This window comes from Chionomys nivalis, unplaced genomic scaffold (genome assembly GCF_950005125.1).
Source record: "Chionomys nivalis unplaced genomic scaffold, mChiNiv1.1 scaffold_29, whole genome shotgun sequence".
Classification (NCBI taxonomy): Eukaryota; Metazoa; Chordata; class Mammalia; order Rodentia; family Cricetidae; genus Chionomys; species Chionomys nivalis.
In genome coordinates, this window is record NW_026646888.1 from 3,567,799 (window position 1) to 3,582,915 (window position 15,117).

The 15,117-nt window shown below is 41.1% G+C and overlaps 1 protein-coding gene across 1 annotated transcript; it reads left to right on the forward strand.

The window, feature by feature from the left end:
- Positions 1 to 1,554: 1,554 nt before the first annotated feature.
- Positions 1,555 to 2,352, forward strand: LOC130869078 (spindlin-2-like; the record flags this gene model as incomplete). The annotated part of the gene is made up of 2 exons (XM_057761170.1): positions 1,555 to 2,026; positions 2,174 to 2,352. Coding segments are annotated over 2 exons (651 nt in total), but the record flags the coding sequence as incomplete, so codon positions are not given.
- Positions 2,353 to 15,117: the final 12,765 nt, after the last annotated feature.

A 15,117-nucleotide genomic window follows, 5' to 3' on the forward strand; every position in this document is an offset into this window, starting at 1 on the left:
GTGGTTGCGTGAGTAGTTAGGGGGAGGAGGAAAGGAAGTGGAAATTTGAAATTTAATATTTATGAAGGAAGAAAAAATCAATAGAAGATAACCAATGGAGAGATGCGATCTAAGAAAAAAAAACTTTCATGTGATTTCTTGACTCAGACACCAAAGACTTTTTCAGAAAAATAAGATACAGGGATTGAGTTGCTTGGGCAAGAGTGTGACTTGCGTAATTGGGAAGATGAGTGGGGGCTTATTTTGGGTCCCCTGGTGGCTGTATACAGCTTTTGAGGAGCTGAATGCTGGATGTTTCTGTGGGTAAATAGGGAAGTAACAAGCTTGTGAGGGGATTTCTGACATAAGTAGAGCCTTGGTGATGTCACAAAGCCTTGGTTCGTTGGGTAGCAACTCTGTTCCACTCAAAGCACTAGTCTTCCATGAAGGTGGGTTTATTCTCCTCACAGTGCCTGAGGAGGACAGTTCAGCTCCTGGTCTCCACAACTGTTCAACAGGCTTTTTGCACCTGAACATTTCCGGAAGATGGAATCTGGAGAGGTAGGACATTTTCTTTTGGTAAATATGTTTCCAAAGCAACTAAGACCTCTGTCATACAAAAAAGTTTTCCTTCAAATGTCCTGCGGGTCCACCATTTCTGTTGTTACCAGCTCCTATATTTGATAGCTGTGGGGATGGTGAATGCCAGCTATTCTTCCCACTTTATCTTTGCTAACAATATCAAATTCATCAATCCACTAAAATGGCAAAGCTCCTCTTTGTCCATAAGTGTTTTAAAAGATACTAATTATTTCTCAATGGCTGCTGTTGCCCAGAATAATGAGTCTTTCAGGTTGAAGTGGGTCTCACAGTACTCACTTCCACAATGAAGACAGAGAATGGCTTTATGTAATATACCTGGGTCTGGATCAGGAGACCCAATACAGATAGCCAGTGGATTGGAGTGCCATGACCTTTGGCAGGCTGTCTTGGATTGAGCCCCATACCTATTAGCTTGGTGTCGAAGGATACGTGTGGATGTCCTTCGAATTCTTTGTTATCTGTTCAGATTTTTCTTACTCGTTTCGGGGATAGGCATACCTTCTCCTCTCATTGACTTAGTCAGTCAGAAAGTAGGTTTCTCAGCTGAGGTCATTTGCCTTTGGGCAGCAGGAATGTGTCTCTGAGATTGATATACTGAGCTGTAGAGAAAAATTTGCAAATTGTCCTATTTATTTCTTAAGAGAAAATTACAGTTAGGTATGCCAACCTGTTGATCAATATCTTTGTCTCCTGCACCACAGTCCTTCCAGAAAAGAGCCTTGACCTCATAGAATCCCCTTGTTGTCCTTGCAGGCACTCATGGTTGAGGCCACGACTTGGTTTCTGAATTAAACAGAAGGAAATTTCTTTCAACCTAGAGAGTGGGCAGCTATGAAGCCCAAGCACAGAAAGATATCCAAGAAACAGCGGACCAGGAGGTCAGTGGCCTATCTCAGTAAGTCTACAGCCATGATGAAGATGCCTCTTAGTATGAGATGCATGCCACCTGTCCAGAAGAGGAATGGGTCATCTCTCCAGAAGCAAAAACTGAGGAGGCCTTTTGAGGCCCTGGAGAATATTGTCGGCCGCAGAATTTCTCACGGCTGGAAGGAAGCCAATGAACCAGTCACCCAGTGGAAAGCCATCATTCTAGATCAACTGCCAACAAATCCCTCTCTCTATTTGTTGAAGTATGATGGGATAGATTGTGTCTATGGATTGGAGCTTCACAGTGATGAAAGGATTTTAAACCTTAAGTTCCTGCCTAACAACGTACCATTTCCTCAGGAGACAGACACTCATCTCTCAAACACCATAGTTGGCAGAGCAGTGAAACATACATTTGAGGGCACAAATGGCTCTAAGGATGACTGGAAGGGGATGGTCCTAGAGGAGGTGCCAATCATGAAGACCTGGTTCTATATTACCTACAAGAAAGATCCGGTCTTGTACGTTTACCACCTCCTGGTTGACTACCTTGAAGGCAACCTCCACATCATGCCAGGCTCTATGGAGGAGTGGACTGGGGTGGTCCAAGATGAGGTGAAGACCATGAAGACCTGTTTCTACATTACCTACAAGAAAGATCCAGTTGTGTACCTTTACCACCATCTAGATGACTACATTGAAAGCAACCTCCACATTATGCCAGGATGTCCTCCAATAGGGGTGAATTTGGAATTAGGCAGGGATTCCTTGGCAGGCAAAAGCGTGCAGCACAACGAAAAAGATGGAACCCAAAAGATAGGTAAAATTATTTACCAAGTTCCCACCAAACCTTCCGTGCATTTCATCAAGTTTGATAATGACTTCCATATCTATGTCTATGATTTGATGAAGATCTGTTAAAGTGAAATTCACAAATTTTGGGGGTCAGACTTAAAACTGTGTTTGGGGAACTCTTTTTTTCAGAAATACCTCAGGTCTTCTATTAATCCTGGTATCTTTCCCAATGGAATTTTTTTTTGCTCTAAAAATAAAATTTGTGAAGTTGTTATGTTGTTTGGTCAATGATGGAGTTTCTGGTGAATGGGACATCACAGAAAGACAGGCCTCAAAACAAAACAGGACTTATGGTCTTTTCCCCTTGGAGAGGGAATGACGAAAGGAGATGCAGTGTGTGGAAGAGGACAAGATGGCTGTTTAGGAAACAGAGGAGAGTGGCCAAAAAGATGTAGGATCTCAGAGAGGGAAAATGCGGGAGGGAAAAACATGTCATATGGAAAGATGTGACATCGAGGTGTTGGGACTTAAGAGGATAGAGAGTGATCATGAAGGGTCACAAATGTGTACTCAGAAGCAAAGAAAATTGGGTTTCATTTGATTAATGGTTTAATTCATACCATCTGGAAGTCACTGGGTATATGAACTCCACTGGAGCATGTTGAGTGACCCGGATCCTCCTGCCTAAAGAAAAGTGTCTCCTCTCAGTGGCTCTTCTGCAATGGGGTGGACCTCAGGCTACCTACTTACTTTTGCCAGGCTTCTATCTACTACCTATTTTGTCATGCCTGGATTCTTTCTGTCTTGCACTCTCACAGGTCTTATGCATGCCATTCAACCCCTGTGAGTTCATTTAAACAATTGGCCTGCCTTAACTGTAAAACACTGTTCCCTTGTCATTGATCATGTTCTGTGGGATTTGGGCTATAAAACTCATAAACAGACTCACCCGCACCCAGGCTAAACTAGTAGTACATTGAATCACATTGGTGTGTGACATGCACAGATATGATGAATGCACCGAGCTCCATAAAATCAGTTACCGAGGGAATCAGTGATGTTAGGTGGGTGTGGCAAAGACCCCACAAACCCATCAGACCCGAGGATACCAGTATGATATTGATGCCTGACTCCCATCATGCAAGGATCCTGACATCATTAACAGGGCAGTTTTGGTTCCTTCATCTTCAAAAACTTGGTTAGTAAGGTTGTAGGTGTCAAACTGCCATTCAGGGCCCAGCATGTAGGTCACCTGTGCCAGGTCAGGTGATTTGGCTACAATGTGGGTGAAAACTTGTACCAGGGCATGCTGGTACCCTCGCCCCTTTTTCTCCTCAACATCATCATCACTCTCCTGGGTGGGTCTAGAAGACAAAGAAGGCAAAATGGACTAAGCTTCCTCCTTAGTGGATAACCTTATCTACCCTCAATTTGGACTGACTTTCAGAGGGCATGCAGCACATTTTATCCTATTAGCCATCTCTTTCATTGGATCACTCACTTATCCAATGAATGATTGAATTTATCCATTCCTCCATGTCTCTATCTTCTTCAATCCCTTCTTCCATTTCCCCATGTCTCATGTCTACAGGTTGCCAAGATAAATCTACTATGTCTCTTCTGTTCTAGAAACTTTCATTTGTAAAGAACTTGCCCTCTCAGAGGTGGATTTTTCTGAGTTCTCTGTAGATGGAGACCATATGAGGAGGAACAGAGGAGCAACCATGAAAACACTTGCTCAGTACAGTTAGGCAGATTACAGATTGATGCCTGGCAAGCCTGTACAATGAGTCAGATTCCCATGAGCTCTGTCACTGTGATCTCACATAGATAACTCATTCAGTGTTCACGTCCAGGACATTGAGTTTTAATTTTTGTCCTAATCTGGTAAAGAAACCAAGATGAGGAGAATAGAGGAGCCTGATGTAAGGCCACAAAATGAGTCATTTGAAAAGGTAAGACTACATGCCTCCATATGTGCTGCTACCCTTTTTAGTAAATCCACCTTTCCATAGATTAGCTATAGGCAACCCAAGTCTCCAGCACACTGCTAACCACAGGTTTGAACCTAACTGCCTTTGATTTCTAAAACAATTGCTGTCCCGTTAAGGTCTCATAACAACACAGCAAGGTATGTAAGAATGCCCCACCATCAGCTTAGAGCAATTTCAGGACACCAAAGAGGCAGCAAGTTATCTTTATTGGAAATACAATGTTTCTGGAGGGACAAAAGGATGTACCTTAAAAAAAAAAAAAAACGAATGGTGTACTCACTATGATTTTATGTGATATGGCCCACACAGGCTTCTGGTTCTGAATACTTGGACCTCATGAGGTTTTGTAGGTTGTGGAGACCCAGAACATAGCTGGAGGAATTGCGGTCTGAAAGCTCAAGCCTTGATGTTTCAGGGCATCCTTTCACTGGTCCCCAATGTTTACTGATTTCCTTACAGGGAATGAGAGGCCTCCTACTCTTGCTGCCATGGCTTCTGCAACATGAACAGTGAGAACCCCCTCACACCCTGGTTGCTCTCATCACATAGGAAGGTGTAAGTCACAAACAATCTCCCACACCAGTTTAGAATTATGATTCATAAAATGGTTATTTCTTTTAAGGGGCAAACCTTACAGATTGCCATGCCAGACAACAGCCCTCTGCAGGATGAGGAGAGGAGCCTAGTAGCTGGATGTGGAGGTGGATGCAAGAGAGCAAACTGAAGGCAGTCGCTCCATTTTGAAAGAGAGAGACACCACACCCCAATGGCCTTTATCTCAGTTGCTATAGCCTGAAAGAGCAGAAAGAGCTCCTGCAACACACATATTTGGACATAGCAGCAAAATTTACCAGTATGTGACAAAAACCTATTTTAGTTTATTTTTTTCATGCTTTCAGGTACATGGGAGAGACAGGACCTGCTTCATGCATTTGTGTGACCAATGATTTCCCTTTAAGAAAAAACCCACAAACGCTCCCAACAACATCATCAGCATTCAACAACATGTCCATGATTTCTTTGCTTTGCCTTTGATTGAGCGGTAAATCATGCTGCTAGTTAATCTGTGCAAGCAATGTGAATTTCTCTGTAAATATATAGACAGAATTGACAGGTATCTTAAACATGTCAGGGGGTCAAACTGCAATGGAGTGGGTTAATCATCACCATGTGACAGTGACATATTTAAGATCTCTCCTACACTCTCAATACTACTGTGATAGTGTTTCTGTAGCAAGTATTCTTCTCAAGATAAGAAGAAATTTATGTAGTCCTATTATATGTGATGCATACCTTCCTCAATCTGGGTGGAGTGGGGCATGGGCTTCCCACAAGTCAAGGTACCCTGCCCTCTATTAGGACTGGATTAGGAGTGGAGAGGATTGGTGGTTGCCTGAGTAGTGAGGGGGAGGAGGAAAGGAAGTGGAAATTTGTAATTTATTATTTATGAAGGAAGAAAAAATCAATCATAGATAACCAACAGAGAGATGCGAGTTAAGAAAAAAAAAACTTTCATATGAGTTATTGACTCAGACACCAAAGACTTTTTCAGGGATTGAGTTGCTGGGGCAAGAATGTGACTCGAGTAATTGGGAAGATGACTGGGGGCTTATTTTGGGTCTCCTGCTGGCTTTTTGCACCTGAACATTTCCGGAAGATGGAATCTGGAGAGTTAGGACATTTTCTTTTGGTAAATATGTTTACAAAGCAACTAAGACCTCTGTAATACAAAAGAGTTTTCTTTTAAATGTCCTGTGGGTCCACCATTTATGTTGTTTCTTGCTCCTATATTTGAGAGTTGTGGGTTGGTGAATGCCAGCTATTCTTCCCACTTTATCTTTGCTAACAATATCATATTCATCAATCCACTAAAATAGCAAAGGCCCAATTTATCCATAGGTGTTTTAAAAGATACTAATTATTTCTCAATTGCTGCTGTTGCCTAGAATAATGAGTCTTTCAGGTTGAAGTTGGTCTCACAGTACTCACTTCCACAATGAAGACACAGAATGGCTTTATGTAATATACCTGGGTGTGGATCAGGAGACACAAATCTGAGAGCCAGTGGACTGGAGTGCCATGACCTTGGGCAGGCTGTCTTGGATTGAGCCCCCTACCTATTAGCTTGATGTCCAAGGAGACGTGTGGATGTCCTTCGAATTCTTTGTTATCTGTTCAGATTTTTCTTACTCATTTCGGGGATAGGCATACCTTCTCCTCTCATTGACTTAGTCAGTCAGAAAATAGGTTTCTCAGCAGAGGTCATTTTCCTTTGGGCAGCAGGAATGTGTCTCTGAGATTGATATACTAAGCTGTAGAGAAAAATTTGCTAATTGTCCTATTCATTTTAAGAGAATATTACAGTTACGTATGCAAAACTGTTCAGCACTGTCTTTGTCTCCTGCCCCAAAGTTCTTCCAGAAAAGAGCCATGACCTCACAGCCTCCCCTTCTTATCCTTGCAGGCACTCATTATTGACGCCATGACTTTGTTTCTTAATTAAACAGAGGGAAATTTCTTTCAACCTAGAGAGTGGGCAGCTAAGAAGCCCAAGCACAGAAAGATAGCCAAGAAAGAGCAGACCAGGAGGTGAGTGGCCTATCTCAGCAGAGCAGTGAAACAAACATTTCAGGGCACAAATGGCTCTAATGATGACTGGAAGGGGATGGTCCTAGATGACGTGCCAATCATGAAGACCTGGTTCTATATTACCTACAAAAAAGGTCCAGTCTTGTACATTTGCCACCTCCTGGTTGACTACCGTGAAGGTAACCTCCACATCATGCCAGGCTCTATGGAAGTGTAGAATGGGGTGGTCCCAGATGGGGTGTAGACCATGAAGAACTGTTTCTACATTACCTATCAGAAAGATCCAGTTTTGTATCTTTACCACCGTCTAGATTACTACATTGAAAGCAACTTTCATATTAAGCCAGGATGTCCTCCAATAGGGGTGAATTTGGAATTAGGCAGGGATTCCTTGGTAGGCAAAAGCGTGCAGCACAACGAAAAAGATGGAACCCAAAAGATAGGTAAAATTATTTACCAAGTTCCCACCAAAACTTCCGTGCATTTCATCAAGTTTGATAATAACTTCCATATCTATGTCTTTTCCCATTGGAGAGGAAAGGAAGAAAGGAGATGCAGTGTGTGGAAGAGGACAAATGGCTGTTTTGCAAACAGAGGAGAGTGGCCAAAAAGACGTAGGATCTCAGAGAGGGATAATCCATGAGGGAAAAGCGTGTCATATGGAAAGATGTGACATCGATGTGTTGGGACTTAAGAGGATACAGAGTGTTCGTGAAACATCACAAATGTATACTCAGAAGCAAAGAAAATTAGGTTTCATTTGATTAATGGTTTAATTCATACCATCTGGAAGTCCCTGGGTATATTATCTCCACTGGAGCATGTTGAGTGACCAGGATCCTCCTGCCTAAAGAAAAGTGTCTCCTCTCAGTGGCTCTTTGCAATGGGTTGGACCTTAGGCTACCTACTTACTTTTGCCAGGCTTCTGTCTGCCACCTATTTTGTCATGCCTGGATTCTTTCTGTCTTGCACTCTCACAGGTCTTATGCATGCCATTCAACACCTGTGAGTTCATTTAATCAATTGGCCTGCAATTACTGTAAAACACTGTACCCTTTTCATGGATCATGTTCGCTATAAAAGTCATGAACAGACTCACCTGCACCCAGGCTAAACATGTACTCATTGATGTACATTGGTGTGTGACATGCACACATATGATGAATGCACTGAGCTCCCTAGAATCAGTTACCTAGGAAATCTGTGATGGTAGGAGGAGTGTGAAAAAGACCCCACAAACCCATCAGACCGAAAATACCAGTAAGATATTGATACCTGACTCCCATCAAGGGGTTTTGGGGAGTGTGTGAATTAGGATTGAAGTGAGGGGATGGAGGATTCTGGAAATCAAATCACTGAAGGGAAGATTGAATAAGTTATGTTGCCAACTGGCCCATTAAATACAAAGGAATAAGATGTCAATGTATCAGTGGTGAGGGGTCCATCATAATGATCGGCATATCTGTTAAGGGGCAATGTGAAGTTAATGCAGTATGAACTTGCCTTTCAGCTCCTCAGAGTGTGAGTTCATTCTCAGTTGAAAAAAAAGTATGGTCGTGCAGTGAGTTCCTTGGTTAAGATTTTAGACTTTGGTAATGAATTCAAATCTTGATTCCATCCTTCCTTTTTTAGACTGTGTAACATGTCTGAGACTAGCTTCCTTTTGTCTTTGGTAGAGAGGAGGGAGGATTCAAGAGGCCAAATGAGATAGTGGAGAGGGTTCTTACAGAAAGATTTCTTCTAATGTCATTGTATGAGGAAGGCCAAAGCAATGGACGAGGGTTAAATGTCTATAGGTTAATAAAGAAACTGCCATTGCCCTTTTGATAGGACAGCAGGTTAGTTATGCAGAGAAAACAACAGAATGTTGGGAGAAAGAAGCCTAGTCAACAGACGCCATGCCCCCCTCCCCCCTAGATAGAAGCAGCTTATGATTCTCATAAGCTCATGGTGCTTCACAGATTATTTGAAATGGGTTAATCAAGATGTGAGAATTAGCAACTAACAGGCTAGACCTAATGGGCAAAGTATTATTTAAAATAATACAGTTTCTATGTAATTATTTTGGGTAAAGCTAGCCAGTGCAGGAACCTGGTGGCAGAAAACATTCAGCTGTTCCTACAACTCAAAAGAGCAGTCAAAATTAAGCTCAAAACTTCACCACAGAAATGTGTATATTTAGAAATTCAAATGACAGTTGTTTAATATATGAGTGTAACTTTTTATGGAGATGTGTATACATGCATGCAAAGGCCAGAATTAACCCTGGGTGTCTTCATTAATTACTCTCTGTCATGATTAAGATACATCATCTCAGCTGGGCGGTGGTGGCGCATGCCTTTAATCCCAGCACTCGGGAGGCAGAGGCAGGCGGATCTCTGTGAGTTCGAGACCAGCCTGGTCTACAAGAGCTAGTTCCAGGACAGGCCCCAAAACCACAGAGAAACCCTGTCTCTAAAAACCAAAAAAAAAAAAAAAAGATACGTCATCTCTTTGAACCTGGAACTGACCAATTCCCCTTGACCAAACAGTGAGTCTTAGAGACCCAGGTGTTGCTGTCTCCTCAGCACTGAGTGATGAGTTGATATCTTTAATGCTGAGATTTTTGCACAAGTTTGAAGGCATCAAATTTATGGTCTCCATCTGTATGGAATGCACCTTACTGACTGTGCCATGGCTGAAGAACAAGACAGTTGGTTAAAAAATATTGAGCTGTGAGCAAATATTCTGGATCACAAAAGGGAATGGTATAACTTTAAAGGAAGTGCTGTCGAGATTGAGATGAGAGACATTCAAACGTGAATGCCTTTGCTTCCTCCCCTCAAGTCTCCTGGTGGATGTGTCCATAGGCCTACTGAATTATCACAGCATGGGAAAACTGTGAACTGTGAAATCTGTTTGTGCTCAGGTCTTGGTATCAAATTTAGGGTGTAGTTATATAAAAGTGTACATCCAAAGGAAACATGCAATGGTAGGTCTATCCCAGTAGTATATCGCTTTTTCAAGCAGATGTTAATTTCTGTAGATAATCATTTTAGAGGGGTATGACAGCAGATGCTCAAGGCCGAGGTGCATTGCTATAGATGCTTAAGGAAAAGAAATATTGCTCCAGATGCTCAAGACAGAAATGCATCATTGTAGATGCTCAAGGCAGAGATTCATTACATGGGATTGAGATGTAATTTCAGCTCCTGAGCTCTGACTGCCAAGATTTGTGGCTCAATAACTTTTAAAAATGATATCAGTATCATGTTGGGATAGGGACTTGGGGTTCTTCATTGCTCAGTGACCACCCTTGACTCCCTCAGTGCCTCCTTTTTGCAGTCCCAATTTTTCTACTTTCTGAATATGAAAGACATCTTTTGCAGTCTTACCTTTTTCCAGAATGTAACTGAATTTACTCTCTGAAACTCTGAAACTACCCATGGTGTTACATGACTTAGCTTTGGTATTAGGTCCTCATCTTCCATTGATGCTCAGAATTCTTCATCTGTTTCCTTGTTGCTGCATATGTAATTGTGGCCATGTATGTTATACCTCATTCTGGATGCTCTACCTATTTTTCTGTTATTCCTGCAAATGGTTCATCCCAATGTACCTGAGAGAGAGACCACTCTGGGGTAGAAGACCAGCAAAGAGGACATTTTAATGCCCTGGTATTACAATCCCAGATGAGATGCTTCCCAAACCAGCGGGCATTCTGTTCATATGATCAGAAGAGAGGCAGATGTGCCTGTGTAGATTGACATCATCACATCCTAGAAGATGTATTATCTCCCAACTCTGTTAGTTATAATGCTTCTCCAAGTGTCCTTAATAAGCCTTTTTATTTTCATCTGTGAGATTGTTGTTGAGATTCTAGGGAGACATGCCTCCTTCTGTCCATGATGACGATAACTCCAGGGAAAATGGTCATATGTGGCACACTCTGGCTGCCCCTCTCAGAAGAGAAACTTCCAATGCTTGTGCTAGCTGCTTGGAGATATTGTGGCCTAGACAGGAATAGTGACTGTGGAAAGAGCTGTGGCTGTTTCCTTCTTAGCTCAGGTCCCCTCCTCCATTTTGAAAGACTATAGGGTAGTGATCTCATACTCCCTTTCCTTCTCTTTTTTCTCTCCTGTCTGCATCCACAATTGCAACTTCTTATCTGACTCTGACCCTTCAACCTCCCCATTTATAGATCTTTAATGAAAACATGTAGTCTTGGTTGGTAAACACTATCCTGCAGGGAAACTACATAAAATAGAAAGTAACCAACTCAAATTAATTATAGAGAGTCCATTAAACTGAGCAGATTCAATAGACCCCTTCCTCCAAACAATATATTGGCAGTAAATATATAACCCAGCAATCATCACAGACAAATAGACATGCTTAGATGAAGCCCAGATCAAGTGAGCAAACAGATTTAAAAAAAAAAACACTCTTCAGTTCAACAAGCTGATTTGTTTGTGGAGGCCACTCCTTAGTTTTCTGACCACGTTGACTTGAAATAATCACATAAAACCTATATTATTCACAATACTCTTTGGCCAATAGCTTAACCATATTTCTAGATTCCTCCCTCATTCTAAACTAACACATTTGCATTTATCTGTATCACCACTAGTTCATGTCTTACCAACAAATTTTTGTAGCTCCAGAGTAGGTGTTTTTCCCTGGTGGTGTCTAGGTGGCTTCTCACTGACCCCACCTCCTTTCTCCCAACATTGCTTACTTTTACCACCTAGGTCTATTCTGCTAAGCTTCTGTCTGAAATATTGTTATTCATTAACCAATAAAAACAAACATAGACAGAAGGACTTCCCAAACCAACCCTTTGTCCAATGTATAAATTCTAAGAACTGGTATAAAAATTTATTATTAAACGAAGTACTTGAAAGAGGTTGATGTTAATTCTCACGATCTGGAATAAATGTGTTGGTGGGGAACCTACTTCCTCAAGATGGGCTAGGAAATTTGGCTTTTGATATTCGTCATTTTTTATCACTTCTCTTAATGTCTTCATTATTTTATGAGCACACCACTGTTTTCCTGTGTGACTCTTTTGATATAGGGGTTTGCCATTGAATTTAAAGACCATCCTAACCTGAAATGACCAATTTTTGAGAATCATAAGCTTCTATTTACCAAATTCATTTTTTAAATAAAATCCCTCAGATGGCTACCTTAATTAAGATATATGCTTTCCTGCTCCCATATCCATCCTTACTTTATCCCAATCATACCAATTCCCCAAGTTCCCCCCATCCTCTCCTTCTTACTTTTCTCCTCCCATCCCCTCTTATCCTATCCCACCCCAACCCCCAGATCCCAAATTTTTGCTTGACAATCTGGTCTACCTTTCATATCCAGGAGAATAACTATATGATTTCCTTTGGGATCACCTTCTTATATAGCTTCTTTGGAATCACAAATTATAGATGCAATGTTCCTTGTTTATAGCTAGAAACCAATTATGACTGAGTACATCCCATTTTCTTCTTTTCGGGTCTGGGAAACCTCACTCAGAAAGTGTTTTCTATTTCCATGCATTTGCATGCAAAATTCAAGAAGTCATTGTTTTTTACCACTGAGTAGTGCACTACTGTGTATATTTTCCACACTTTGTTCATCTATTCTTACATGGAAGGGCATCTAGGTCGTGTCCAGATTCTGGCTATTACAAATAATGCTGCTATGAACATAGTTGAACAAATGATTTTGTAATATGATAGGGAATCTCTTGGGTATATTCCCCAGTGTGGTATTGCTTGGTCCTTGGTTAGGTTGATCCCAAATTTCCTGAGAAACCGCCACACTGATTTCCAATGTGGTTGGACAAGTTTGCATTCTGACCAGCATTTGATGAGGGTACCCCTTCCTCCACAACCTCTCCAGCAAAGGCTATCATTAGTGTTTTTGATTTTAGCCATTTTGACAGGTGTAAGTTTATATCTCAAAATTGTTTTGATTTGCATTTCCCTGATCGCTAATGAGGTTGAGCAGGACCTTAAGTGTCTTTTGGCCAATTAAACTTCTTCTGTTGAGAATTCCCTGTTAGTTCAGTGCCCCATGTTTTAATTGAGATAATTAGCATTTTAAAGTCTAGTTTTTTGATTTCTTTATATATTTTGGAGATCAGACCTTTGTCTGTTGCAGGGTTGGTCAAGATCTTCTCCCAGGTAGTGGGTTGCCATTTTGTCTTAGTGACAGTGTCCTTTGTTTACAGAAGCTTATCAGTTTAAGGAGGTCCCAATTATTCAATGTTGCCTTTATCATCTGTGTTGCTGGGGTTATACATAGGAAGCAATCTCCTGTGCCCATATGTTGTAGGGTACTTCCCACTTTCTCTTCTCAGGTTCAGTGTGTTCAGATTGATATTGAGGTCTTTGATCCATTTGGACTTGAGTTTTGTGCATGGTGATAGATATGGGTTTATTTTCATTCTTCTACAGGTTGACATCGAGTTCTGCCAGCACCATTTGTTGAAGATGCTTTCTTTCTTCCATTGTATACTTTCAGCCACTTTATAGAAAATGAGGTGTTCAGATGTTTGTGGGTTAAAATCAGTATCTTTTATATGATTCAATTGGTCGAATTCTATGATTTTATGCCAATACCATGCTGTTTTTATTAGTGTAGCTCTGTAATAGTGTTTGAAGTCAGAAATGGTAATGCCTCCAGACATTTTTTTATTGTATAAGATTATTTTGGCTATCCAGGATTTTTTGTTTTTCCATATTAATTTGATTAATGTCCTCTCAATATCTGTCAAGAATTTTGATGGGCCGGGCGATGGTGGCGCATGCCTTTAATCCCAGCACTTGGGAGGCAGAGGCATGCAGATCTCTGTGAGTTCGAGACCAACCTGGTCTACAGAGCTAGTTCCAGGACAGGCTCCAAAGCCACAAAGAAACCCTGTCTCGAAAAACCAAAAAAAAAAAAAAATAAAATAAGAATTTTGATGGGATTTTGATGGGGATTGCATTGAATCTATAAATTGCCTTTGGTAGAACTGCCATTTTTACTATGTTGATGCTCCCAATCAAAGACCAAGGGAGATCCTTCCATTTTTGGTATCCTCTTCAATTTCTTCCTTCAATTCCTTAAAGTTCTTGTCAAAGAGACCTTTCACTTTCTTTTGTTAGAGTTACCCCAAGATATTTTATGCTGTTTGTGGCTACGTGAAAGGTGATGCTCTTAGTGGGTACTAGGACTTGGGTATATCTCTTTTATGTCCTGGTTCCCTACTCTACTGTGTATTCACATGTTCTCATTACAAAGACTATGTTACTTGGCAAGAGGCACTACATTTTAGGTAACCCTGTGTGATTTGTTTTTCCTTTGTTAAATAGTATCTTTAATGCATTTGAGAGAAAGGAAATGAAATGCTATTTCAATGTCCTAAATGTGCTTTAATCCTTGGGCATCTTTCCTTCTGAGGGTTGGTTTTGTGTTAATTTCATGTGTGTACTTGCAAAATGTCATGGTTTCATTCCGTTTGCTGTGACAAAGCATCGTGACAAACAAGCAAGCAAAAAGCATCATGAGAAAAACAACTTAAGGGAGAGAAAAGGTTTAATTTGGTTCACCATTTCAGAGGGATTGGTTCAATAGCTTTGGGAATGGCATAGTAACAGGAGTGTGAGGCTGACTGGCCACATTGCCTCAACAGTTAGGAGGCAGAGAGAGAAGAGGAAGTTGGGTGATTCTATAGATTCTTAGAGCCTATCTTCAGTGGCATACTTCTTCCAGCAATTCTATGCCTCCTAAAGGTTTTGCAACCTCTTTAAAGAGCAGCACATGTTGCCGATAAAATGTTCAAATATGGGAGCTTATGGGGACATTTCTCACTCAAACAGCAATAAGTTCTATGACAGTAGCTTCCAGAAATAACCAGTGAAAACTATTATCACCCATGATGGGCAGCTTCTCATACTCAGGGAGAGATAAATATTAACTCATGCACAACTTGAAGATGGCTCCTGTAACTTTAAGCTGTCATAACTACATGCACAACATATAGGCATCAGGTAGATTCATAAAAATGCAACCTTGAAAGTCTAATCAATATTAATACTTTAAAGTCTTTTAACCCCATGTAAGGATCCTTCTTTGAAGAAGCTGGTCTGTGGGAGAAGTAGAGGCGACAAGTTGAATTACAGGGAAAAGGATAAAATGTTCTGTAGCTTGATCAGCTGTTTGAGGAGCTGGTCAGTGAAGCTCCATGGGAAATGAGCACAAGCCCCACAGTAGCAGCTTTATTGGATCAGTGTGTGCCAGCACAGTAGGCTGTTTGATCGAAGTC